The sequence below is a fragment of the Sitophilus oryzae genome, unplaced genomic scaffold, assembly GCF_002938485.1.
Source record: "Sitophilus oryzae breed Bouriz unplaced genomic scaffold, Soryzae_2.0 scaffold_1624_pilon_pilon, whole genome shotgun sequence".
Classification (NCBI taxonomy): Eukaryota; Metazoa; Arthropoda; class Insecta; order Coleoptera; family Curculionidae; genus Sitophilus; species Sitophilus oryzae.
Window position 1 is genome coordinate 322,086 of NW_022146308.1, and position 26,285 is coordinate 348,370.

General features: G+C 32.1%; 1 protein-coding gene across 1 annotated transcript; it reads left to right on the forward strand.

Moving 5' to 3' along the window:
- Window positions 1–5,210: 5,210 nt before the first annotated feature.
- LOC115880461 (bifunctional 3'-phosphoadenosine 5'-phosphosulfate synthase-like) lies at window positions 5,211–26,285 on the forward strand. The gene is made up of 11 exons (XM_030897667.1): window positions 5,211–5,323; window positions 7,401–7,623; window positions 8,670–8,903; window positions 10,064–10,149; window positions 17,383–17,451; window positions 17,507–17,737; window positions 20,469–20,705; window positions 21,861–22,069; window positions 23,000–23,195; window positions 24,694–24,979; window positions 25,939–26,285. The coding sequence occupies exons 1-11, from the start codon at window positions 5,309–5,311 to the stop codon at window positions 26,037–26,039; spliced, it is 1,887 nt and encodes a 628-aa protein (XP_030753527.1). The 5' UTR covers window positions 5,211–5,308; the 3' UTR covers window positions 26,040–26,285.

A 26,285-nucleotide genomic window follows, 5' to 3' on the forward strand; every position in this document is an offset into this window, starting at 1 on the left:
GGTCAAGGCCTAGACGTCATTTACTTGGCTTGTACTTTTCTTTATATATTTCTTTATATCTTTATATTTTTTTCGAACATGCGGTATACTGTTAAATTAGTAAGATTTACATTTTATATTTATATTTCGCTCAACTGAACTTGCATTCACAGCAAATCCCATGTAAATTTTAAAAATGGTAATAAAAATGGTCACTTGGTATTTCTGAACTTGGTATTGAACCGCATGCTACAATTTCAAATAAACCATATGCAAAAATATCAAAAATTGACATATGATATGTCATTCTATTCAGAGTGTAATTTTCTATCGAATAATGTAAAAATATACCGGGGGTGTCATTTAAAAATCAAAAGTTGTAGTCATTTCCGGTGAAACAGGAAGTGACGAAAAACAATTGAATACGTCAATCAATCCTAACAGCGCTTTCAGATGGAGCGGAACGTCCGCGACGGACCGCAGGGGGTAAGTACATGAGGCAATGCAATGTGGTGTACAACCTAGGGGCATTGTCGGGCAGTGCGGGGCAATGTCAGGCATTGCGGGGCATTGGGCATTGTCGGGTATTGCGAGGCATTGTGGGGCATTGCGGGGGCATTATGAGGCATTGTTGGGAAATACAAGGTATTGTGAGGCATTGTTGGGCAATATGAGGCATTGAAAGGGCAATGTGGTGCAATATTTAAGCTAAATATATTGCGCGCGCATCCTCCCGCCATCACTTTGATTACGTCACAAACACTCAAACGGCTTGAGTGGTCAGCACAACGGGTCAACGCTCTAGCTCCAGCCAGCTTGTTTATTGTTTCGGAGTATGTAGTTGTTGAGTTATTGTCGCAGTATGTATATGGGAGTTCATTTTAAGCGATACCACTATTGCTATCTCCAAAATGGAAAGAGCTATAGGTCGGAGTCGGTTAAATTAGGGAAAAGTTGCCTACTGTGAACGCACTACAGGATTAACGTTTACACTTTAACGTGTTTTTTGGCCTCGAAAAAGGCAACTTCTATATAATTTAACCGATTCATTTCGGAGACTGCAATAAGTGCAATAGTGGTATCGTTTAAAAGGGATACCCTGTAGAGTAACTAATTAGGAATTTTGTTTATTAAAAAAATACTTAAATGTATATCCGAGAAAATGTAAAAAATATAAAAAAATATCTTATGTCTTTTAGGTATAAAGCAAGTTTGGGCAAGTTTTTGCCAGGTCTTTAGTTTAAGAAAGGTTTAACTTTGTTGTAGTTTTAAAAAACTTTACTTTGTGTTAAAAATATTATGTTCTTTTAGTTTTAATCTATTTTGATCCAAGAAAATGCTTAATTTATTTTAGTTTATAGAATAAATTAGGCCAGAAATTAGTTTTATTTGTAAGAAATAATAAAAAAATCTTTTGTTTTTTAAGTTTTTGCCAGATTTTTGTTTTTAAGTTTTTGCCAGATTTTGTTTTAGTTTTAAAAAACTTTACTTTGTGTTAGTTTAATGGAAATTTTAAAAACATATAACATATAAGTATTAAAGTTTTTGTTTCTTTTTATTATTTATCTACTTAGGTAGGTATATCTGAAGTTATTATGTCTATACTCTAGTACGTATTACGTAACGGTGATGTCTGAATTATTGTGATACAGCCTAAGCCAATTATTATTCTTCTGGGAATAACTTGTTATCATAATGTATACCTACCTAAAAATATAAACTGTTCGTCTGTTATTAATCCTAAGTTGTTTCTGCGAAAGGGAGTTTATTTCTGTTATGTGTAGTTTTTTAATAAAAAATATAAATATTATGGTTTTTGTGCCTTTAGGTAATTTATTATGAAAATAAAATACATAAGAACTATCTAGGGGCTATATAAAAAATTGTTTACCCTTTTTAATGTTATTTGTCTCTTTTCAACATATGCAATGAAAAGAGGTAGTTATATATTGCATTAAGGGGCATTGCCAGGCACTGTTGGGCAATACGGGGCATTGTTGGACAATACGAGACATTATTGGGCAATACGGGGCATTGTTGAGAAATATGGGGCATTGTCGGGCATGATTGAGTAGGAAAGGGGCATTGCGGGGCAATATTCGAGTAATCGAGCATTCATTGCCTTTTGTTGTACAGAAATTCGTCATGCACTTACCCCCTGGTCCCTCGTGTTTTTTCAAGATAGCCGTCGGACAAACTCCGTCTAACGGAGCACACGCGACCATGTGAAATTGTTCATATAAACCAAAGGTGCTTGCTCGAAGGCGCGGACGGTCCGCTCCATCTGAAAGCGCTGTAATTTATGTTATATACTACCATACCAAATCTGGTTATTTTATCTGAAAAAATAAAAAAGTTATAGGGGTGAGCCACTTTTGAGACGCCCATTGTGTTTATTTTTAAAGAGGCTGGTCATTTCATTGCATTTCACGACTTTTTATTTGTATTTCGGTTAGGTTATAACTTATCGAAAAAGTGAAAATTGAGCCCCATAGAGTTTTTCACTTAGAATTCAGTGGCGTAACTAGATTTTCGGACACGCGTTGTGCTAACTGTGTTAGCAAAATGCGCGTTCAGTGCAAAAGTAAAGTATTTTGGTGTATTGTGGTGAATTAGTGTTATATTTTGCTGTTGTAACACCAAAGGTTTCAACCCTCAATTGTAAGCTGTCATTCTTTAAATATGTCCCAAAGTTATACTTTTTTTTAAATGGGGTAACTTGCACATATGTTTTTATTTTATTTGCCCTGTTGTGAGATTTCTAAAAATATAAAGATAAACTCTACTGAACTCAGTTTTTACCTTTTCGATAAGTTATAAGACATCCGAGATACAAAGGGGATCGAAAATTGCAAAATTTTCAAATTCCCCTTTATTTGAAGAAATAAGAAGGCTGGAACAAATCTGTGCGTAGCAAATTCAGTTTCATAAAGAAGTTGCAGTGTGATGTGAAAACCACATCTTTGTATCTGTACTCATAAACAAGTAACCCTGTAAAACACACGCGCGAAAATGGAACACTCTCTACAGAATTTTCATAAAAATAATACAAAATAATAGCAACAGATCTAGGCTTGATAAAATTTATTAATTTATAACATAATATTTCTCATAAAACTCTTACTCTATTACGTATCTAGCAAAAATACGTGGAATGATGTATAGCCTGACCTTGAAAAAGTAATCAGGGAAGTTTTTGCAAGAACTATTTTGATTGAAAACCTAGCGAAAAGTTTGCAAAACATGGATATACAACTAATTTTTACTTATATAACGTCAATATCAAAGTCACGGTCTAGATTGTGATGGTTTTTTCTTAATGTATGCCGATGTGTGATTATTATTTTCTGCTTTTCCTTGTTATTCTGCGTGCTCAAAGGACCATAACGAGACTATGGTATTTAAACATTTTGAGGTAGATCCATTGCATCAGTGTTTTATTGGTTCTGTGACAAAGATTTACCTTAAAAATGAGGGTAAGATTTGGGAAAAATAGGAATTTTTATTTTATTGATATTATTTATAATAATATAACATATAGCTAGTATAACATACCAAGTTAGTTAGTAACGTTCAACAAAATTGAGGGGGTAAAATTTTGGCTAGCTATATAAGAAACAGGGGTCTGGTAAACATTAAGTACCTCAGACTTTCGCAATTTTTATTTTTTCAGTCGAAAGCTCTATTGCTATAGAACAGTTTAAAAGAAAAAAATCCTTGGATGAATCACTTTTGAACCAAAAAAAATCATTTAAAAGTGTCTAAAATGCTAACCAATCTATCACAGTAAATTATTAAAATATAAAACCCACAGCTTAACACCGTCCACAAAGAAAAGCTGACCAAAGCAACCCAAATCCTAACCAATCTAATATTTTTGCAAAATCACAGTTAATTATTAAAATATAAAAACCACAGCTTAACACCCTCCACAAAGAAAAGCTAACCAAAGCAACTCAAATGCTCAAAAAAAACTGTATGATCCAACAATTTTTTTGTCTTAATATGCTCTATTTACAGTAATCTTTCTAAGAAAACAAAGAAAAGTGTGAAATTCCGAGGTACCTAAAGTTTACTAGAACCAGAAACAGTATTGAGCAAAACGAAGACCAAAACCAAGATATCCTTGATCTTGCTCTTGGTCTTGCAGGATCCAATCTTGGTTTTGGTCTTGACAATAGACTCTTGCAAATCTTGCACTTTTTTAATAGGTTTTTAGTAGAAGCACTTCTTATATAGAAAATCTTTAAATAATTTTTTTTCGAAAAATTCCGACCGCAGCGCTGTATACGGCAGGAATCAGAAATTTTTGCGATGTATTTCACGCCGTTCGTGTTACAGTACATGTTGATCACAATAAAATAATATTGAAGTCGTGGCTTTGTCATGATATTTAAGTATTTTTAAGTATTTTAGTTTTTGCTAGTGTAGTTATTGAGACTATATAACACTCAGGTACGAGGTTTGTGTGATGTAACGCTGTTTCAGGTAAAAAATAAGTAAAAAAGAATTCGAACTAGGCGTCGCGCGTCGTGTTGTGTTGTGTTGTGACAAATTCAAATGATAATAAAATTGCTGAAAAAATGTTAACACGTAAAGGAGAGCTTAATTAGGGCATTGTTGGGTGCAATAACATTCAATAACTCAAGTTTGCCGGATATTCAACTCTTCCGAAACAACATTTTATAGCTTCATAGTTTCTCACACCGATTTGGTCCAAAGCAAAAAAGGATTCAGTCAGGTCCACGAAACAAGTGAATAAACAAAGTGCTCATTACATAATCAAAAAATTAAGAAGACATATACTAGAGAGCATAAAATATAATTTACAATATTAATGGTATACTTTTTCTAATCAACTAGTGATGAAATGTTTTATGAACATCTTCTAAAATAGTAACAGCTGGTTTGTGACTATACTAAAGTGAGAAAAAAAAACAAAGATGAGTTATTGAGAGAACAGACTGCATACAATACTGATGCTAGATATATTACATCACTGTATTTTTCTAATAATTGATAAACCGTTCAATTAAAATTTTGCGAAGGAAATAAATAGTTAATAATCATAGTAAACATAAATAAACTTTTAAATTACCAAAAGAGATATTATTCGTTATGTCACCAAGTATAACGTGACCGATTCATTTAATGGAGTTGACGGTATTATGTTTTCGTTGATACTGAGTAATTTTTACGATGAAGAGGAGAAAGTGTGGCCTACAATCTTCCGCATTCGATGGGTACTGTCGGCGAAAGAGTCGACAGTACCACACCAAGAAGAGATATCGCAATTTTTAGCAGTGATAGATAGTATTATTTTTCAAAAATGTCAACAAAATGGGTAAGAATATTGTATTTTTCTATGGTATCATTGTCAGAAATACTGATGTGCATGTAATAATATTATTTAAACATTTTAGAAAAAATTGTTTGCTGTAAAACTACTTGGAATGTTTCTTAGAGTAATATTTAAACCGCTTGTATAGAATAATAGCAGTTTGTTGTGTTGTGATTTAATAGGAGCTCCCAAATTTTCTTCTTCTTCCGTCTATGAATATACCTAAAAAGGTATACTACTACTAACTTTATTAATGTTACCCAACTCGTAACGATATTTGAGAGATTTGAACTATTGAATTGACCTTGTCTTGAATGGAGTCCTTCCATTCAGTCCAAATTTCAACATGTAGTGGCGGTTTCGATTAAGATCTCAGGAAAGTATATTAGCGTATACTATATTAACGTATAGACTGACGAAATTATCTTTTATAAAATCTGAACGTGTGAAAAGATCGCTATCGATTTGGTCTTTTGAGATCTGAACAGTGGCATGCAGATCAAATCGTTGCGTGTAGGGCTCCTTTAAGTATATTATTTTCAATTTCTTGTATACTTTTGAGTCTAGTTTAATAAATTGTTTACTCTTAAGTATATTCTTTCTTTTTCAATTAGAATTGAATTATTTTTTTTAACAATAGCTAAAGTCTATTTAATTTATATGTCACAATATATTCATATTCCGCATCAATATTTTCATTACCTACAAAAAATATCTCAAAAAATTGATAAATTTATCAAAAAATCACCAAATTATGCTAATTAACTTTGACACGGAATTGATCAATATTTAGTTGTTAAAACTCTACCGGGTGAGTCTTAATACCTTTAATATAAGTTACTGCTTTAATACCTATCTACAACAAAGTAAAATAAAAGTAATGGATTAGTAAATAGATGTAATATTCAATAATATATGACAGATAGCGCACACTATAGCAGATAAGTATGGCACTATTAATAATAAACGCTTACTATTTAAAGGGCGAAAGTTAGATCTTGTCTGATATTTTTAAAAAAACACAATTTCCTCATTAAATATCGATTTTAGGTATAGAAAGTGCTTAATAAAACTAAAAGATTAAACAAAACCTTGTTCGATTATGATACAAAATACAGGGTATTCCATTTAAAATAGTAGAGAAAAATAAATTTAGTTTTGACTCGTCCTGTATTCTGCAAACAAGATTGCAAATTTTGGTAAACCAAATTTTAAAGAAGACACTATTATACAGTACTTCCTGTTAATTTTTTTTTAAATTTTTCAAATTCAGAATTGTAAAAGGGCTTTTAAAACCATTTGGTATAGTATAAGACATTATGGTATTTTTGGAACGGAGATTTAGTGGCAAATCCATTGAGTTAAAAATATATAGTATTCCATTTAAAAATATACAACTTTGGTTTGAAAATATGTTTAAATAAATCTGTTTGCTGACAAAAATATTTTCAAAATGTGCGCTACCATTGCCTCCATACTATGCAAAAAAATTGGAATGAAATTCACAAACCAAAAACCTAAAATAGAGCTTTTTCGGAAGCCTGAATCACTCTGTAATATTCCTATATTTAATGGAGAATTCCAGTTTTTTTTTCAAAATACTATTAAGATTGTCTATTCCACACAGAACTTACTAGATATTTTCATTTTTATGATTTAATGTCAGTAGATCTATTTCATAGAGTCTAGATAGATGGCTATATATGATATGCATAATGTTAATTTATCAAAAAATAGAATATGTAGAGTAAAAATATGGTAAAATATTCAACGGCAAAAGGTGTGGACGTTTGTAACGTATTTTAATATTTTCAGAATTAGAACTCGATGAGTAAACGTATCTACGACAAAAATTTGCTAGAAGGAATCAAATATTACTCAAAATGTTTCCTTTCTTGTTCACTACATGAAATAACTCTCTTTTTAAAAGATCTTTTCACCTTAAAACGTATATGTAAAATTACACTGCGAAAAGTAGCCATAGACAAGTGTGAATTGCTACTTTGATCTCATTGTCAAAATATCACAAGTAGTGATTTTTCTCCCATGACTAACATTAATAATTATATTCTTTTTCCAGAATCAGCAGGTTGCTACCAATGTGAAGTATGAGATGCGCCACGTGAGCAGGGAGAAGAGAGCTCAGATTTTAGGATCCGGTGAAAGGCGTTTTAGGGGTTGTACAGTTTGGTTCACTGGACTTTCCGGGGCTGGAAAAACTACAATTTCTTTTGCTCTGGAAGAATTTCTGGTCTCCAATGGCATTCCTGCTTACAGCCTGGACGGAGACAATATGAGAACAGGTAAGAATGATCAACAACATCAATTGTATAAAAGCACATGCCTTGATTAGTTTTTTTTTATTTATTTCTGTCCTTTGCCTCTATTCTTCACCCATAAAGTTTTATCCTTCTCAAGTCTTCTTTAACATCTCTTTTCCACTTTTGGTTCTCAGTCTATTTCTCCTTCTTTTCCTCCACATCTTATCACCATTTTAGGAACTCTTGTTTCAGCCATTCTTTCAATTATTTCCGTTATATTTGGTGCACGATATAGTTGCTTTATTGATTTGTTTATTCTTCTGGTCTACAAGTTGTCTGTCTTCTTTCCTCCAAAAATCCTACTCACTATTTTCCTTTCCCAAACCTCTAACCTCAAATTTTCCATTGCATTGAACGTCTACGTTTCACATGCACGTAGTACAATTGGTTTGGTACATTCTGACTTTTTCTTGTTTGAATGAATTGTTTGGTATCTACATTCTGACTTTTAAACTTCTAGAGATGTTCTTGCTCTTAATAACTCTGTAGTGCGTCTACACATCTACTTCCTGCATTAAGCTTGACATAATTTCTTGAGTTTTTTACAAATACGGTTGTTGGATATGTGAATGTATCTACTTCCTCAAGCTTGTATCTTTTTCTTTTCTCAAAATTTATTTAAGACATTTTCCCGTGTGAAAATTCCTATCTGAGCGCTCCATAAACTTAGTTTTCATCTCATTAAACCCTAAGCTTACTTTTTAAGCTCGATTTTGGAGTCTTTTGGTTGTCCAATGTATGATAAAACAAGATATTTATAATGTTTTAAACCTCAATATTAAGGAAATGTTCTATGCTAAAATCGCTGCGACCTCTAAAGGCCATTCTATTTGTCCCCTTTCTATATTTGCACTTACTTTCCTATCCCTGCACCCTGCTTGTGCAGATACTTGATAGGATGGGATCATAGTTCTTCTGGTTCTAGCCTTCCAGAGCCTCGTAGTGAAATATTTTGTGCTGTGCAGTTTCAGTATATTTATTTATAATATATATAAGTTTGGTTTAAAAATAAAAATAAACTTTTTTAGGTTTAAATAAAAATCTTGGATTTTCTAAAGAAGACAGAGAAGAGAATATTAGACGTATTTCTGAAGTTTCAAAGCTTTTTGCCGATGCAGGTCACATTTGTCTTTGCAGCTTTGTTTCTCCATTTAAAGAGGACAGAGATCGCTCTAGAAAGGCTCACGAAGAATCGAACTTACCATTTTTTGAAGTATTTGTGGATACGCCTATAGAAGTGTGCGAAGAACGTGATGTTAAAGGTAGATATATAATATTAGTAGATACCTATATACACTGTAGTTTGTACCGGGTGTACTACTAAGAATAGCTCTCGGCTGTATCTCGGAAAATATTAGCCGTAGGGCCTACGGAAAAAATATTTGTAACTAAAGAGGCTATGAGAAATTGCTGAAAATTATTTTCAAGTTTGTAAAACGACCGCTAGAGGGCGCAACTGCTATAGAAAATAAGAAAATACAATTTTTACAGAATTTTGCCTAGATAATGGGTACTATAAATAATAGCATAAAAATAAAAAAAATCCTAAATTTACTGGAGATTATGAATCTCCAGTAAATTTAGAATTTTTTTCATTAGAACTATTTTCCCCTATCTGCTAAAATAAAGTGGTGGGGAAGGTTAGATCTATATTTATTTAAATGTTAATAACTCCGGACTGGATGATCAGAATCCAACAAGCGAGGGCTCGTTTAAAAGAGCGTTTCTTACTCTATATTATACCATAATAATAATAATAATAATAATAAGGTCTTGAACGTAGACGCTAGCTTTCTTACAATTTAACAAACTTAGCGCGTTTTTTTCAAAAAAATTAAATACATAGTAGTAGTACATAGTATATGTAATTTTACCTGATAGTAAAGAGTAGTAGAAGCTTAAAAAGTCAGCAAAAACCGCATCTTGATATCTTCTTTCAAACCGAAGATATTAGCAAAATTATAATAAATACCTAAATATAAGCCCTTAATTACCTTAATTTTACAACACGGTATCAATAGCCCTTTTGATTATGTCCATTTTAATAAAAAAATAAGATAGTTAGATAGAAAATGGTTCTAATGAAAAAAATCCAAAATTTACTGAATATTATGAAGCTATTATCTATAGTACCCATTATCTAGGCAAAATTCTGTAAAAATTCTATTTTCTTATTTTCCATAGCAGTTGTGCCCTCTAGCGGCCGTTTTACAAACTTGAAAATAATTTCCAACAATTTCTCATAACCCCTTTAGTTATAAATATTTTTTCCCGTAGGCCCTACGGCTAATACTTTCCGAGATACAGCCGAGAGCTATTCTTAGTGGGACACCCTGTACAAAAAGACTAAATACAAAAATGGGATAAACCATCCTTTTTTTAAAAGAAGTAAAGCTATCAATTTTTGTCCTAAAAATTACAGGTCTCTATAAAAAAGCTAGAGAAGGCACGATTAAGGGATTTACTGGAGTTGATCAAGAGTACCAGAAACCAGAGCATCCTGAGTTGGTTCTTAAAACAGCATGGTATACTTTTTCTAATCAACTAGGGATTAAATGTTTTATGAAACATCTTTCTAAAATAGTAACAGCTGGTTTGTGACCATTAAAGGAGAAAAAAAGGCATAGAGTTATTGAGAGAACAGACTGCATACAATACTGATGCTAGATATATTACATCACTGTATTTTTCTAATAATTGATAAACCGTTCAGTTAAAATTTTGCGAAGGGAATAAATAGTTAATAATCATAGTAAACATAAATAAACTTTTAAATTACCAAAAGAGATATTATTCGTTATGTCACCAAGTACAACGTGACCGATTCATTTAATGGAGGTGACGGTATTATGTTTTCGTTGATACTGAGTAATTTTTACGATGAAGAGGAGAAAGTGTGGCCTACAATCTTCCGCATTCGATGGGTACTGTCGGCGAAAGAGTCGACAGTACCACACCAAGAAGAGATATCGCAATTTTTAGCAGTGATATATAGTATTATTTTGCAAAAATGTCAACGAAATGGGTAAGAATATTGGATTTTTCTATGGTATCATTGTCAGAAATATTGATGTGCATGTAATAATATTATTTAAACATTTTAGAAAAAATAGTTTGCTGTAAAACTACTTGGAATGTTTCTTATTGCTATAGTTTTAGAGTAATATTTAAACCGCTTGTATAGAATAATAGCAGTTTGTTGTGTTGTGATTTAATAGGAGCTCCCAAATTTTCTTCTTCTACGTCTGTGAATATACCTAAAAAGGTATACTACTACTAACTTTATTCATGTTACCCAACTCGAAACGATATTTGAGAGATTTGAACTATTGAATTGACCTTGTCTTGAATGGAGTCCTTCCATTCAGTACAAATTTCAACATGTAGTGGCGGTTTCAATTAAGATCTCAGGAAAGTATATTAGCGTATACTATATTAACGTATAGTCTGACGAAATTATCTTTTATAAAATCTGAACGTGTGAAAAGATCGCTATCGATTTGGTCTTTTGAGATCTGAACAGTGGCATGCAGATCAAATCGTTGCGTGTAGGGCTCCTTTAAGTATATTATTTTCAATTTCTTGTATACTTCTGAGTCTAGTTTAATAAATTGTTTACTCTTAAGTATATTCTTTCTTATTCGATTAGAATTGAATTATTTTTTTTAACAATAGCTAAAGTCTATTTAATTTATATGTCACAATATATTCAATCAATATTTTCATTACCTACAAAAAATATCTCAAAAAAAATTGATAAATTTAACAAAAAATTACCAAATTATGCTAATTAACTTTGACACGGAAGTAGATGTATTAGATTTTTTTTTTGTTTTGTTTACTGCTTTAATACCTATCTACAACAAAGTAAAATAAAAGTAACGGATTAGTAAATAGATGTAATATTCAATAATATATGACAGATAGCCCACACTATAGCAGATAAGGGGTCAAGTTTCGTTTAGCCGAAATCTGTTAAAAAAGAAAAAACAATTTTTTTGTCATTTAGGTACCTCAGGCAGTATATTACTGAAAAAATTTTGCCGCGGAAACGCGTCACCATTTTTTGAATGCGGTTTAAAAGTAACGAAATGACATACATGAAAATTACGTTATTTCATTTTAGACGTCTTTGTAAATACTAATACGAAAATGAAATTCCGCGGAAATGCGCTGTTGCCATTTTTTTGAATATGGTTCACAAGTAACGAAATGAGATATATAAAAAACTAATATTATTTTATATTGTAGACTTATTTTTAAGCACCGATACAAAAATGAAAATCCGCGGAAATGCCTTGTTTCACCACTATGCAGTGATCTTCTTCCCGACCTTTGACACAGATCAATGAATATTATCTATTCTTATCAACTTAATATCGCTATGGTCAACAAATGCGAAAATTTAAAAACAATTGTCAATAAAGCATAAAAACGACAACTAAACCAAACCAACTAAAACCAAACCGAAAGTATGCAAAATAGTTGAGAATACTATGGAAAACTTAATATTGAAGATTTTCCATTACACCGCCCTTATGATAGATTTCCGCGGAAATAGTTATATAGAAAAGTTATAGCAAATTATTAATCAAACAAAAATATGTAGTTTTTATCTTCCTATCACATTTCGGCACTTCTAAACCCGGAAAAATCAATGAAAATTATTGTGATAAAAATATATTTTCGAAAAAATTAGATCACATTGTTATATTAAATGTTTTTACGTCATTCTATAATGAAAAACTATTAAAAACACCGTAAAGTTTTAAATTTTAGTTAATAATAGAAAAATTAAAAATTCGAGTTTACTCAAAAGCAAAGAATTTCCGCGGCAAAAATCAAATTATGTAGTGCTAGTTTTCTTGTATAGAATCATCCTATAAACCGATATTCTATATAACTGATTTCGGCTAAACGAAACTTGAGCCCAGATAAGTATGGCACTATTAATAATAAACACTTACTATTTAAAGGGCGAAAGTCAGATATTGTCTTATATTTTTAAGAAAACACAATTTCCTCATTAAATATCGATTTTAGGTATAGAAACTGCTTAATAAAACTAAAAGATTAAACAAAACCTTGTTCGATTATGATACAAAATACAGGGTATTCCATTTAAAATAGTAGAGAAAAATAAATTTAGTTTTGACTCGTCCTGTATTCTGCAAACAAGATTGCAAATTTTGGTAAACCAACTTTTAAAGAAGACACTATTATACAGTACTTCCTGTTAAATTTTTTTAAATTCTTCAAATTCAGAATTGTAAAAGGGCTTTTAAAACCATTTGGTATAGTATAAGACATTATGGTATTTTTGGAACGGAGATTTAGTGGCAAATCCATTGAGTTAAAAATTTATAGTATTCCATTTAAAAATATACAACTTTGGTTTGAAAATATGTTTAAATAAATCTGTTTGCTGACAAAAATATTTTCAAAATGTGCGCTACCATTGCCTCCATACTATGCAAAAAAATTGGAATGAAATTCACAAACCAAAAACCTAAAATAGAGCTTTTTCGGAAGCCTGAATCACTCTGTAATATTCCTATATTTAATGGAGAATTCCAGTTTTTTTTTCAAAATACTATTAAGATTGTCTATTTCACACAGAACTTACTAGATATTTTCATTTTTATGATTTACTGTCAGTAGATCTATTTCATAGAATCTAGATAGATGGCTATATATGATATGCATAATGTTAATTTATCAAAAAATAGAATATGTAGAGTAAAAATATGGTAAAATATTCAACGGCAAAAGGTGTGGACGTTTGAAACGTATTTTAATATTTTTAGAATTAGAACTCGATGAGTAAAGGTATCTACGACAAAAATTTGCTAGAAGGAATCAAACATTACTCAAAATGTTTCCTTTCTTGTTCACTACATGAAATAACTCTCTTTTTAAAAGATCTTTTCACCTTAAAACGTATATGTAAAATTATACTGCGAAAAGTAGCCATAGACAACTGTGAATTGCTACTTTGATCTCATTGTCAAAATATCACAAGTAGTGATTTTTCTCCCATGACTAACATTAATAATTATATTCTTTTTCCAGAATCAGCAGGTTGCTACCAATGTGAAGTATGAGATGCGCCACGTGAGCAGGGAGAAGAGAGCTCAGATTTTAGGATCCGGTGAAAGGCGTTTTAGGGGTTGTACAGTTTGGTTCACTGGACTTTCCGGGGCTGGAAAAACTACAATTTCTTTTGCTCTGGAAGAATTTCTGGTCTCCAATGGCATTCCTGCTTACAGCCTGGACGGAGACAATATGAGAACAGGTAAGAATGATCAACAACATCAATTGTATAAAAGCACATGCCTTGATTAGTTTATTTTTTTTTATTTATTTCTGTCCTTTGCCTCTATTCTTCACCCATAAAGTTTTATCCTTCTTAAGTCTTCTTTAACATCTCTTTTCCACTTGGTTCTCAGTCTATTTGTCCTTCTTTTCCGCCTATTTCACATCTTATCACCATTTTAGGAACTCTTGTTTCAGCCATTCTTTCAATTATTTCCGTTATATTTGGTGCACGATATAGTTGCTTTATTGATTTGTTTATTCTTCTGGTCTACAAGTTGTCTGTCTTCTTTCCTCCAAAAATCTTACTCACTATTTTCCTTTCTCAAACCTCTAACCTCAAATTTTTTATTGCATTGAACGTCTACGTTTCACATGCACGTAGTACAATTGGTTTGGTACATTCTGACTTTTGTTGTTTGAATGCTTTTAAACGAGCTTTTAAACTTCTACAGATGTTCTTGCTCTTAATAACTCTGTAGTGCGTTTACACATCTACTTCCTGCCATTAAGCTTGGCATAATTTCTTGAGTTACATTTGATTTTTTTACAAATACGGTTCTTGGATATGTGAATGTATCTACTTCTTCAAGCTTTTATCTTTTTCCTTTCTCAAAATTTATTTAAGACATTTTCCCGTGTCAAAAACCCTATCTGAGCGCTCCATAAACTTAGTTTTCATCTCATTGAACCCTAAGCTTACTTTTTAAGCTCGATTTTGGAGTCTTTTGGTTGTCCAATGTATGATAAAACAAGATATTTATAATGTTTTACACCTTAATATTAAGGAAATGTTCTATGCTAAAATCGCTGTGACCTCTAAAGGCCATTCTATTTGTCCCCTTTCTATATTTGCACTTACTTTCCTATCGCTGCACCCTGCTTGTGCAGATACTTGAGACGATGGGATCATAGTTCTTCTGGTTCTAGCCTTGCGTTCCAAAATAGACAGTGTCGCTAGCGATCCAGAGCCTCGTAGTGAAATATTTTGTGCTGTGCAGTTTCAGTATATTTATTTATAATATATATAAGTTTTGTTTAAAAATAAAAAATAAACTTTTTTAGGTTTAAATAAAAATCTTGGATTTTCTAAAGAAGACAGAGAAGAGAATATTAGACGTATTTCTGAAGTTTCAAAGCTTTTTGCCGATGCAGGTCACATTTGCCTTTGCAGCTTTGTTTCTCCATTTAAAGAGGACAGAGATCGCTCTAGAAAGGCTCACGAAGAATCGAACTTACCATTTTTTGAAGTATTTGTGGATACGCCTATAGAAGTTTGTGAAGAACGTGATGTTAAAGGTAGATATATAATATTAGTAGATACCTATATACACTGTAGTTTGTACCGGGGGTCTGTAACTAAAGAGGTTATGAGAAATTGCTGAAAATTATTTTCAAGTTTGTAAAACGGCCGCTAGAGAACTGCTATAGAAAATAAGAAAATAGAATTTTTACAGAATTTTGCCTAAATAATGGGTACTATAAATAATACCTTCATAATCTTCAGTAAATTTAGGATTTTTTTCATTAGAACTATTTTCCCCTATCTGCTAAAGTAAAGTGGTGGGGGAAGGTTAGATCTATCTTTATTTAAATGTTAATAATCCCGGACTGGATGATCAGAATCCAACAAACGAGGGATCGTTTAAAAGAGCGTTACTTACTCTATATCTATTATCTATAACGCTGCTAAGGCTATCAAAATGTTGATCTAATAACAATTTTTGCTATTTTGTTGACGATATATATTACGTCAAAGCAACTTTTTTCCAAAGCCTATCATGACTTCACTGAATCATCGTTTCTTGTTCACTGTTATTAATATCTTAATTATTAGACATTAATACATCTGGTATTATGGTATTCTGGTATTTCGTAAACTAACTGTTTCTATCTTATTTCTTTTATTAAAATGGACATAATCAAAAGGGCTACTGATACTGTGTTGTAAAATTAAGGTAATTAAGGGCTTATATTTAGGTATTTATTATAATTTTGCTAATATCTTCGGTTTGAAAAAAAACATCAAGATGCGGTTTTCGCTGACTTTTTAAGCTTCTACTACTCTTTACTATCAGGTAAAATTACATATACTATCGTATTTAATTTTTTTGAAAAACGCGCTAAGTTTGTTAAATTGTAAGAAAGCACACCCTAGCGTCTACGTTCAAATTTTGGAAATAATTTGCAATTCTTTTTGGAAATAACATCGCGGGGGTGCTACGTGTTGTATTTATAAAGGTCTTTAAGTAGTTTTCAGGTGAAAATTAAAGTATGTGCAAGTAGCCTATTGTGTCCAATGAACTTATTTTGATTCCAAAAATACGTAGTAGTTCTATGTCCATTTAATATTGGAACACCCTATATAGCACGGAACATTCATTTTAAATTTTGATTTATTTTTTTTTAATTTTTTTTATTGAACTTACAAATGACTTCGGATAATCCGGCCTCTTGACTGCCCAGCATGTAAGGCTTAAACAGTAGTTCGGGAGCCCTGAATATTTCTATTCCAATGTGAAGCTGATGCGTTTCTCCTGGATTTGAGGACTCGCCTAATTCCGAGGGTTCGTGAGCTCTCAAAACTTCATCAAATTCCACGAGTTTTTCGTTTTCAGCCTCACTATCGGAATCACCACCTGAAATTACAGACAAATAAATAAATGCTTATTGACGGTCAATTTTTACAAAAATAAAACATAAAAATAATGAACAACTCTATAAACAACAGTATCGCAAAAAAATTGTCTTTTTATTTTTCTTATTTCTTTCTTTTTGTATTTTTAGTTCATTTTCAAACTAAAAATATATATTCAAATTTTTTTTATTATTATTATTATGGTATAATGTAGAGTAAGAAACGCTCTTTTAAACGAGCCCTCGTTTGTTGGATTCTGATCATCCAGTCCGGTGTTTTTCTTTATTTAAATTAACATTTAAATAAAGATAGATCTAACCTTCCCCCACCACTTTACTTTAGCAGATAGGGGAAAATGGTTCTAATGAAAAAAATCCAAAATTTATTGAAGATTATGAAGCTATTATTTATAGTACCCATTATCTTGGCAAAATTCTATAAAAATTCTATTTTCTTATTTTCTATAGCAGTTGCGCCCTCTAGCGACCGTTTTACAAACTTGAAAATAATTTCCAACAATTTCTCATAGCCCCTTTAGTTATAATTTTTTTTCCCGTAGGCTCTACGGCTAATACTTTCCGAGATACAGCCGAGAGCTATTCTTAATGGGACCCTGTACAAAAAGACTAAATACAAATATGGGATAAACCATCCTTTTTTTAAAACAAGTAAAGCTATCAATTTTTATCCTAAAAATTACAGGTCTCTATAAAAAAGCTAGAGAAGGCACGATTAAGGGATTTACTGGAGTTGATCAAGAGTACCAGAAACCGGAGCATCCTGAATTGGTTCTTAAAACAGCCAAGACACCTATAGAAGACTCAGTACAATTAGTAGTAGAAATGTTAATAGAAAATGTAAGTATTTCCAAATAAAAACGGGAACTTTTTACTGATTCCTTACCTTTTTAAGGGTATCATTCCAAAAAATGTAAACGTGAACGGTTTAAGTCCAACAAAGGAAGCTTTTGGTGCAGTAAAAGAACTGTTTGTACCTGAAAATGAACTTAAGGATATTGTAAATGATTCCCATAACATGCCTAGGATTGATATGAATAAAGTAGATGTGCAATGGCTGCAGGTGCTTAGTGAAGGATGGGCTACGCCTTTGAAAGGATTTATGAGAGAAGATGAATACCTTCAGGTTAGTGTATTAGCATAATAATAGTTTATTTAATAATATAATGCAAATGAATAGTTACTTATTTATAACACACCTAGTATTTCGTGATATATTAATTATTGTTAAAAATAGTTTATTTCTTAATGAATTAACGCTAACCATAAATAATAAAGTCATAATTTTCTTGGGATATTAAGATGCCATAATTTCCCCTACCTTTTTTAGGTAACAACCAAAAAATACAAGATGTTTTGAGTAATGTAACTACTCTATTTACTTATTTGCGTCATTATTGTGTTTACCACTTTTGGTAACTGGATTCACTTTTAGGTGAAAGTAATGCGTGTCGTGCTTCTCCAGCTTTTTTTTAACATTTCCTCCATTTTAATGGAAACATGTGCCAAATTCGTGCGAAAGGCGTTATTTTTACGAAAAACTGAACTCGATTGACAACAACCGGCAATTTATAAACAAGTTATTTAATACAATAGTAACCTGACAACAAATAATAGTTATTTATGATATATAAAGTGGTATTTTTGTGAGAAGGGAAGCTTGGGACTAGTGATGGGAAAACCGATTAATTTCAATAATCGAGTACTCGAGTATCAAGCGATTGCAATAACCGAGTGATCACTCGAGCGATATATCACTCGTATTTAAAAATACGGTTTTCATCCGTCGCATGTTGTAAGTACTCGTTAACGCCAAGCGCCAAGCAGTAAGTTGCGTGCGCAGGGCACATATTGTTTCGGTAATGAACGGCAAGTAGTAAGCAGCGAGCAGTTCGCTTGATCGCTTGATCGCTTGATTTAGTTTATTTCGAAGCATTGTCGATGTAGGTCGTAAAATTTTGTCCCTCAGATACGCAACGGATAAATATATCGGGTGCGTCTCAAAAGTGGCTCACCTCCTATAACTTTTTTATTTTTTCAGATGAAACAACGAGATTTGGTATGTTAGTATATGACATAAATTAGGATTGATTGACATATTCAATTGTTTTGGGTCACTTCCGGTTTCACCGGAAATGACTACAACTTATGATTTTTAAGTGGCACCCTCGGTATTTTTTTACTTTATTCGGTAGAAAATGACACTTTGAATAGAATGACACATCACATGTCAACTTTTGACATTTTCGCATACGGTTTATTTGAAATTGTAACATGCGGTTCATAACGACAATTTGACTCGAAGTACCACGTGTGTGGTATCAAATTATTCGTAAAAAAATCTTTTTCGAAATATGCTAATGAGCCACCCTCGTTCCAATTGAAAAGATATGATCAAAAATATGATTTGGGCATCTTTTAACCGGCCAGGACAAGACACTAAAACATCAGACGATCAAATCTATTTTTCCAAAGCCTCCTTGATTAAAAATTAGTGTTTTTTTTATAGGGGTGAGCCACTTTTAGACGCACCCGGTATATACGGCGTCGTATAAATTTGCTACCTGCAATGTATGTAGAAAATTCGCTCGGCTTTTTATCGAGTATGTCACCTTAAAATCGGATTTCAATTTATTTCATTCTAGGATCGCTTGCGTTCGTCGCTTGGTTCACTTCACTTGCATCGCTCGTTCATAATCGAACGATGTCGGTTATTTCAATAATCGAGTACTTGAGCGAATTTTCGCTCGAGTTATCCCATCACTACTTGGGACGTCCCATGCCTTCGAACAAAATAAAATCACTTTTAGCACACATATCATACACTATTTTTTCTACAAACAAGTTTATGCTCGTATATATTAAGGTATTATTACTTTTTACGTTAATGAATAATTCATAACATGTCATTCTGAAATCAAATTAATTATGAAGTTTATGGTTGCTAAGATAATATTATCGCTTCAGTGTTAAAAGTAAATCACGTGACTTTCTTTTAGCACCAGTGCTAAAAGTGAATGACGAGGTAAATGACTTTTACCATCAGTGACATAATGTCACATTTTAGGCACTGACAGCATGCGTTAAAAATTACATTTTTACTGACGTTTGTAGAAAAAGTTTTTTTAAGAATAATTTTGATATTTTAAACTAAGTGCTGTTAATTTATTTTAACAAAAAATACAAACGGTTAGATTATACCCATTTGGATATTTTCTAATTCATTCATCTTCATCTTGGAGTAAAATTGTTCTTCAGATATACATTTTTTACATAATAGAACTTCAAACATATAGTTCATATCAAATAGACTTTTAGTCACGTGATTAATCTTGACCGGCACAGCGTTGTCCATTTTCACATATTTTCTGTTAATCAAAATATTTTAGGAAACAAAAATAAATTAATTATAAATATATAAACAATTATTATTTACATCAACAAGACTCACCTTCTTAACAGCACTTAAGGGGCATAAAGGGCCATTACTACCGCTTTCCCGTTCAAAATATTCTAATAAAGTTACGATGAGTTTTTTACGGCTATTAAGCTATCTTGTACACTTCGCACTAAAAGAGGTTTTAAAAAGAATAATATTCGACTGCAAGGTCTGCTAGTAAACATTTTTAAGCTTAAAGTATCACAACCCTATTTATTCAAACCAAAAACTCGTAATACAAAACTAAAGTGTGAAAACAAATGACAATGTCAGGAAATAAATAAATAAATGTATCAACTTGAGGAGCAGAACTACCACCTAAATCCCGGAGCCAAATATGTCCATAATTCGATTACGTAACGAAAAGTTTAATGATAACGAAAAGTTTAATTGATATCAAATATATATATATTTTTAGGTTCTTCATTTTAATACCCTATCTGTAAATAAAGCCAGAATAAACCAAAGTGTTCCCATAGTACTACCCATAAGCAGCTCTGTAAAAGAAAAGCTGGAAGGCAAGAAGGATGTTGCATTGTTTTACAACGATGAACTGTACGCCATTTTAAGAGATCCAGAAATATTTTACCACAGAAAGGAAGAAAGGGTGGCTAGACAGTTTGGTACTACACATAAAGGGCATCCACACGTTAAGGTAAATTGAAATTTCAATAACCAAAAATACAACAATCTATAAGTATCGTGTTTTTAAATTTCATGAAATGCTAATAAATAATTTGTTATCCCTAACCATGCAAAAATGAGAGTCTTTTTCACTCATATGAATCATTTAAAGTGTTAAGTTTTTCCTCTGAACCCTAATTAAGTTTTTCCCCTGGACCCTTCAATTGTAGACATTGATCGGAAAAAACTTGAATTTTCGGATTCAGAAACTCCTTTGATCTTATTTGTTATAGCCTTTGTTGATGGATTTAACATATTATCCATTCGGTGCACATAGATCATTCCATGATTTCATGGTATATGATTTCTGGGACAAAAATATTACCTACATTGGCCAGAATTGGAGAATTTTTGCACACATGCAATGTTTCAAGATATTGTACTTAAACCAAAGACACCCGGACCCACCCCACGCCCACAACCGGTCCCACACCCACAACGCATTCCCGACTTCCCCCCGTATTCCCTATGCCACTCCGTGACGAACATCTCTCACACAATAAGAAACCTACCCTGCTACCAAACCCCGCTCCAAACCATGCTACCTAAAACACCCGAACAAAAGACACCTAAACCAAAGACACCTAAAAAAAACCCTTATTAAGTTTTTCCCCTGGACCCTTCAATTGTAGACATTGATAGGAAAAAACTTGAATTTTCGGATTCAGAATCTCCTTTGATCTTATTTGTTAAGCCTTTGTTGATGGATTTAACATATTATCCATTCGGTGCACATATATCATTCCATGATTTCATGGTATATGCTTTCTGGAACAAAAATATTACCTACATTGGCCAGAATTGGAGAATTTTTGCACACATGCAATGTTTCAAGATATTGTACTTTAGTAGATATTGTTGGTTCCTCGACCTCCAAAGGAAGTATTTCTTAAATTTTAATGACGTGATTGCTAGCACGCACACCTACACACTACGGTTAAAGATTAAGAAAAAGCGGCATGTAATTTTGAGATTCCTTCACCAAGATATCTAAGTAAAACAACCGTGTGGGGTATTAAAATACCCCGAGCGAGTACTGGACAGTTATATAACAAATAACTATTATTTATTATTTAGAGATTTATATTTTTAAAAGACTGAAGTGTATTCTTTGATATGATTTTAGCTGATATACGAATCTGGTGATTGGCTAATAGGAGGTGATCTAGCTGTAGTAAAAAGAGTCAAGTGGAACGATGGCTTGGACAAGTATCGAATGACTCCTAAAGAATTGCGAAAAAAATTCGAAACTATGGGTGCCGATGTAGTTTTCGCGTTCCAACTTCGAAATCCAATCCACAATGGACACGCTTTGTTAATGACAGACACTAAAAGGTAATAATTTAATAATAGACCCGACAGATAAAAATAGAATACTTGAATAAAACACTAATTCACCAGAATACTCCAAAACACTTTACTTTTGCACTGGACGCGCGTTTTGCTAACCATGTTAACAGATGTTTGAAAGAATTACTAAAAAGTAAGGTATTTTGGTGAAGTAGTGTCTTATTTTGCTGTTGTAACACCAAAGGCTCGACCCGTCAACTCTAATAGAACATTTGAATAAAATAGATTAAGAAAGGAGTAGGTATAATGCATGTATTCATACTAGGGAGGGTATAAATAAGGAGAATCATTTCTTATGAGACTTTGTTGGAAAAAGCGGTCATCTCAAAGGGGAAATAAGGGTTTACTAAATGACCACAATGGCGCTAATCAGCAATGAGAGATCGAACTCAACATATCGATTATAAATAAAGTGAAGTTAGTCAAAAGCTAGTTGCAACACGCCTTCATAAATCGGATGTTTATTTATCTTTTATCTTTAATTATTTCCTGTGCTTTTTTCAACAATTTTTGGCGCTTCTTTCAAATGTAGAAATTTTACTAGGGTAGCGCCATCTTAATTGTTCCCTCTTTAATGAACTTTTTCAATACAGGAAGGTAATTTTCCTTATCCCTTCGCTCTACAACCTACATTGATTGATATGCTCCTTCTTTCCTTATACTTTTTATGTAATATCTTTCTTTTACTTTCATGCAATCTACATATATAAAACGCTAATGTTTATCTGTGTTGCCTCTACAGAAGTAACGATTTGCTCTAGAAAGTTGCTTTTTTTACTAAAAGATAGCTAATTGGTTCTTCTAAAAAAAGTCAAAAAGACGAAAAAGTCGTCGCCCAATTTTTTGTTTTTCGTGGCGGATGCGCCAGGCTTCAACTAGTTATTAATAAAAATGTATAAATAATTTTTGTTTTAGACAATTGATTGAAAAAGGTTATAAGAAACCAGTGTTGCTTTTAAATCCTCTTGGTGGATGGACCAAAGATGATGACGTTCCACTTGACATACGCATGCAGCAACACCAAGCAGTGCTCGAAGATAACGTGTTGGATAAGGATTCCACAGTTCTGGCTATATTTCCCAGTCCAATGTGTTATGCTGGACCAACAGAGGTTAGTAAAATACCTATACCATTAAAATACAAAAAAATGGTATGTAATTTTATTGCTAAAAGAATTTGGACCTGATTAGAATTATGTATAACAGTGTTGAAGTGTTAAGCTTCATTTAGAACCTCGAAATTAGTGGTTTCAATTATTTCTTAACTTATTTTTAGTTATTAATTTACTTAAAAGCTTACGATCGTTCACAATGTCTAAAAATTACAGTTAGTACAATATCCTAGTAAAGCTTCATTCAGAGCCTCGCAATTAGTGGAATAAATTAGTGGTTTCAATTAGGGTAGAAGTTTGATGCTCTAATTTTAATGTAAGCATTCAGAACGTGAAAATTAGTGGTAGGAATTGTCAATTAGTGGAAAAAGTTAAGAAACTTTACACTAATTATACTTCAAAATTTGCGAGGAATGCCATACTTCAAACTTTGCGAGGAATGTCATTTTGGCCTTTGATTATCATCTGTCAAGAGAAAAATGTGGTTAGAAATCAAAAATGTATTGTTTTATAAGCTAAATATTAGGTTTTCTCTATGGATACCACTGATTACCGCAAGCTGTTGCTAGGATATTCTATTAATTTTAATTGTGTTTTTTAAATATTGTGAATGATCCTAAAATATAATGTAAAAATGCAAAAAAAATGTAATTGAAACCACTAATTTATTCCACTAATTGCGAGGTTCTGAATGAAGTTTAACTGCTTGCAATAGTCCGTTGTATCCATAGAGAAAGCGTTATTATTACCTTATAAAAGAATAAACTTTTTAATTTACAACCAAAGTTTCTGTTGACGTATAATAAATCCAGACCAAAATGACTACTCGCAAATTTTGGTGTATAATTAATACCAAAAGTAAAAAGTTTGTTAACTTTTTCCACTAAATGAAAATTACTGCCACTTATTTTGAGGTTCTGAATGCTTAAGTTTGATTTAGAACCTCGCAATTAGTGGAGAATAAATTAGTGGTTTCAATTACACTTTATACTTTTTAATTTACGATCATTCAATCAAACAATGTTTAAAAAACACAATTAAAATTAATAGAATATCCTAGCAACAGCTTGCGTTAGTCAGCTGTATTCAAAGAGAAATTCTAATATTTAGCTTATAAAACAATCAACTTTTGATTTCTAACCACATTTTCTCTTGACTGAAGATAATCAAAGGCCAAAATGGCATTTCTCGCAAATTTTGAAGTATAATTAGTGGAAAAGTTAAAAGTTTGTTAACTTTTTCTACTAATTGAAAATGTCTAACACTAATTTTGACGTTCTGAATGCTTACATTGAAATTAATAGAACAAACTTCTACGCTAATTGAAACTACTTATTTATCCACTAATTGCGAGGTTCTGACTGAAATTGAAATTAGAAGAACAAATTTCTACGATAATTGAAACCACTAATTTGTTCCAAAATTTTCAATGAAGCTTTACACTGTTATAATAAACTATAGAAAATATACTCTATTGACATTCATTCTTTTTTCGTAGGTGCAGTGGCACGCCAAAGCTAGGATGGTAGCCGGCGCCAACTTTTACATAGTAGGCCGTGATCCGGCCGGAGTACCACATCCAGAGGGAACCAAATCCACCCCTGACGGAAACATGTACGACTCGACCCACGGAGGACGTGTCCTAAAGATGGCTCCGGGATTATCCAGTCTGGAAATCATACCGTTCAGAGTTGCTGCATACGACACGAAAGAAAAGGCTATGGCCTTCTTCCAGCCACACAGGAAGGAGGAGTTTGATTTTATTTCGGGAACTAGAATGAGAAGTAAGTGATGTATTTGAATTAATACACATAGGTTCTAAAGTTTGGCATCACCTTGTTTTATGAAATAATTTTTCTGAGAAATCAATTTTTCGGGGCTTGTTTTTCAATGTTTATCATTGTGAATCATCCTAGTTATGGGCATCCCATGAACGGAAGCCGCCAACGAAGCCACCCCATATTCTAGAATAGTTTTATGCTTATGTAAACAATAAATTATATATAAAAGCTTGCAATTCTTATATAGAATCAATCTTGTTCACGATCATGTGTTAACTGTTAGTAACGTGTTAGCTACCTTCTCAATAAAGTTTTATTTTTAAAACACGCTCTTCGTTCGGAGAAATATAACTTCCTGCAAGAATATCCGATATAGCCTTCTCAGTGTAATTATTCTTATGGCCAAGCCAGTCAAATTTTACGATTGAGAGTGTGACAATGATTCGTCATAAGTCAGATTGACCGTGTGGTTCTCCGAAGGACGTCGTAGGTTCTTAAAGATACGTAGGTGATAGAGTTGATGTTTGACAAAGTGGTCTGTCTCAAAAATTTAATTGCTATCTCCAGAATAATTCCTTGAGTAATAGACCTGGAGCAGTCAAAGACGTATTACCAATCAACTGTATAATCGCTATATCCATCTAACAGGGTTACCAGATGAAAACTTCGGGCAAGCCTTAATAAAATATTATTCTAAAACTTTAGCAATAAGAAACATTCCAAGTAGTTTTACAGCAAACTATTTTTCATATATATTTAAATTTTATTGTGTGTATAAAATTTGACTGTGGTAAAAAAGAATTCGACTGCAATTGAATTCGATTGCAGTATTGCACTTATTGATCGACGACACACGATATATTTTGTATATCACTCAATTTTGAAAATTGATTCATTTGACTGGTGGATTTTCCACTAGAGTTTAATCATTACATTTAATATCTTTTTTTTTTAACTTTTAGAGTTTGCAAGAACTGGAGAACAGCCACCAGAAGGATTCATGGCACCAAAAGCGTGGCAAATCATTTCAGATTACTATCAGTCTTTGGAATTGAAATCATAATGTATTGAAGCTCCGTTTTCTTGTTGTTATCTACCATTATGTTTTTATATAAAGTAAAAATCATTTATGTTTACAATAAATATTAATATAATTTCCCAAAAAAATACTATAAAAATTCAAATTTTTGTTCTTTGCAAAATTGTAAATTATAATTGTAATGTCACTTTAATTAATTGTAAAATTCAATAATTAATCTATTTTTGTTTATTATGTTGTTGCAATGTTAAGCTAATTTTTAGTGTTTAA

Bases quoted from the DNA above. Each gene is read 5' to 3' on its own strand.
- LOC115880461 (XM_030897667.1), top strand. The intron at 7,624-8,669 runs GTAAGAATGATC...AAACTTTTTTAG, and splicing joins CGGAGACAATATGAGAACAG to GTTTAAATAAAAATCTTGGA. The intron at 22,070-22,999 runs GTAATAATTTAA...TTTTTGTTTTAG, and splicing joins TTAATGACAGACACTAAAAG to ACAATTGATTGAAAAAGGTT.